The sequence below is a fragment of the Trachymyrmex cornetzi genome, unplaced genomic scaffold (genome assembly GCF_001594075.2).
Source record: "Trachymyrmex cornetzi isolate Tcor2-1 unplaced genomic scaffold, Tcor1.1 scaffold628, whole genome shotgun sequence".
NCBI classification, from domain to species: Eukaryota; Metazoa; Arthropoda; class Insecta; order Hymenoptera; family Formicidae; genus Trachymyrmex; species Trachymyrmex cornetzi.
The window spans coordinates 70,225-73,135 of NW_017299946.1; the positions used below are offsets into that span (position 1 = coordinate 70,225).

General features: G+C 28.0%; 1 protein-coding gene across 1 annotated transcript in view; it reads left to right on the forward strand.

Annotated features, from left to right (window-relative positions):
- Nucleotides 1-2,911, forward strand: part of LOC108766823 (UDP-glucuronosyltransferase 1-7-like) — a 27,208-nt gene that overhangs the window by 14,649 nt on the left and 9,648 nt on the right. The window contains 1 exon segment of the mRNA XM_018516344.1: nt 1,244-1,660. Coding sequence (XP_018371846.1) covers nt 1,244-1,660 — 417 coding nt within the window.

A 2,911-nucleotide genomic window follows, 5' to 3' on the forward strand; every position in this document is an offset into this window, starting at 1 on the left:
TTAATTTTAAATCTACTTTTAAATTTAACTTAAACCGCACGTCTTACAAATCTGAAATCATTATTTCTATACTAGTCTTATACGCTTTTACAATATGTAACGCACACCATATAAATACGTATTCTATATTAAATCTAAGCTGCATACCTATCTAAATCTGGTCGCACATATGAACACGCTGTATGTTACTAATTCTCTTTCTTAAATCTCTTCATTACTTTTCATATTTGGTATTTTTAATTATTTGTTTGTACGCACACGCACGCACACACAAGCACGCACGCACGCACGCGCGCGCGCACGCACGCACACACACTGTATATTGTTAGTCCATTTCATTTTCTTACTTAATCTCTTCATTATTTTTTTTATTCGATATTATTTGATGATCATCTTATTATATTTTGAGGTCTAGCAGCGAGCCAAGTTTTTTTACATAAAAAATTTTATTTTAATAAAATTTTCTCATTTTGTGATGCTTCGTCTTTAATTTTTTTTAGATTAAATGTTGTATTCCATTGCAAATATAAAAGACTCTTGAATAGAAAGATAATGGTACGTATCATTTTGTCTCGTTAATTAAATGTTATATTGCAATAAAATATATGTTCTTTTCGCAATTTACAAAATACAATAGTATACGAGTATGTTATATGTTGCAAGAAATTATATATTCGTTTTGCAAATAGCGTAATTTAAAGATTTGATTTTATTTCTTTTTTAATACATGTATACGTACTACTGAGGGGTAATTTATAATAAAAAATTAACAACCACTTGAACTATATTATTTATGTAACGGTTTTTTTTTTAGTTTATGTAAAGTATAGTTTTTTATGGAAGGTACATGCACACTTGGCGCCTTTTTTTTTACATTTTTTTAAAAAGGTTACCTTCCTATATAATTATACATAAATAATTTTTTTACGTTTCTTCAAACTTGATTTTTTCTTAACAAATAATGCGAAAATTACTTTTTTAATTATTTTTAATGTTTTCACATTACTATTATTATTTCTATTACGCTAAAAAGTAATTTTATAAAAGAAAAAGGGATGTATGAACATGTATGGACATATTTTATATATAATTATACATGTTTATGAATATTTATGCGTGTTTATACATATTTATACAAATTCACGCATTAATAATTTTTTACCAGGTTGTATGTATTTAAATAAAGTAACAGACATTTAAGTCTAATTTATTCCATTATTATTCCGTTAATATTGTTTTTTAGGTTGCTAAAAATAAACCACCAATAGTAGGTTATATTCCGTTTGGCCCTGTACCTTGGCTTAAGGATTTTATCGGTGGTCCAAGTTATCCAACTGTTCGACCTTACACGTATGTAGCCATTGCGACACCCATAGGTTTATCGCAGAGAACATGGAATACGTTATATTACATTGTGGATGATCTCATACGACATTACTATTTTTTACCTACTGTTCAACGGCTTGCTGAGAAATACGTGGGCCATGCAATCAGACCATTACATGAAATAGAAAAAGACAGTATTAATATTGTACTACTCAATAGTCATTCTACATTCGATTCTGGGATTCCATTGCCACCGAACACTTTGGAAATTGCAGGACTGAATGCTCAGGCCATAAAACCGATTGACGGCGAAATAGTTGTAACGTATCCCGAGGTAAGAGAAGTTGTTCTTATTTGAGAATTAAGAAAAAATTGCAAAAAGTACATTAAAGATAACAGCGTATTACATAATTGTATAATACTATAGAAATAGATTTTTAACGAAATTCTGATGGAATTTTTATCTCTAACCTCAGAACTAGAATCTTAGAATTTCAAATTCACACTTATTATTTCATCTTGTATTACAGAGATTTTCACATACGGGTAAGAATATTTTACAAGGAAATATTGATTTATAATTGATATAATTTCAGATAAATGATTAGAAGGAAAAATCTGGAAAATTACAGGGAAAAAAAGTTTGTTAATTTCATGTTTAGTTTTGTTTAATAAATTTATAATAGAATATTTATAATATATAGGAGAGAAAATCTTGTTAATTTCATGTTCAGTTCTGTTTAGTAAATTCTGTTTAGTAAAGATTTTCCCTCCTATTATTTAAACTAACTAAAGGAGAAGTGTCGCTATATGAGGTCGTTTTTGGCCTCTTCAATTTCGATCAACTCTTCATATTGTATGATTATTAAGGATGTCAAAAATAATGTTTATATGAGAGAAAAAGCAAGCCCAAATTAATTATTAATTTAGGTATATCATACTATAATATCTAAACCATTTTTATGACTAAAAAATAATAAAATATTTTCATTTATTATACTGCTTTACCATCACATTTACATCATTTTAGACTGTCTATAGACAATTTAAATATGTATACAATTTATAGTAACAAAATGTTTTTTCACTATATATCGCAAAAGTAATAAAAAAATTCATATCTTCGCTATAAGTTATATTTCACCATAGTAGTATGATAAATATAAATATTTTATAAGTTTACTTATTTGTCATGAAAAAGACTTAAGTATTATAGTAGTATATCTAGCTAGACTAATATATAATGTAATAATTATATTTTCATAGATAGTGTTTTTTTTAACATAATGATTATTTTTGCTAGATAGATAGATAGATAGATAGATAAATGAACTTTATTGATCCCCTCGAGGTTACAATTTTTATAAAAACATAACTTCTTACTTACTAACTCAGCCTAATCTAACCTTATTTAATCTAACTCAAATCTACGTCATCAATCCCCCCCCTCTCTTTCTCTCCGCTAGGACTTCCGTTTCCTGTGTCTTTCCACTCCATTAACATGGACTCTTACTTCTAAAAATTAACTCTGCTCTACCCTCTTCCTCACAGAGCCGCCCTCTCCCCATCATCCCCCTATCTCTCC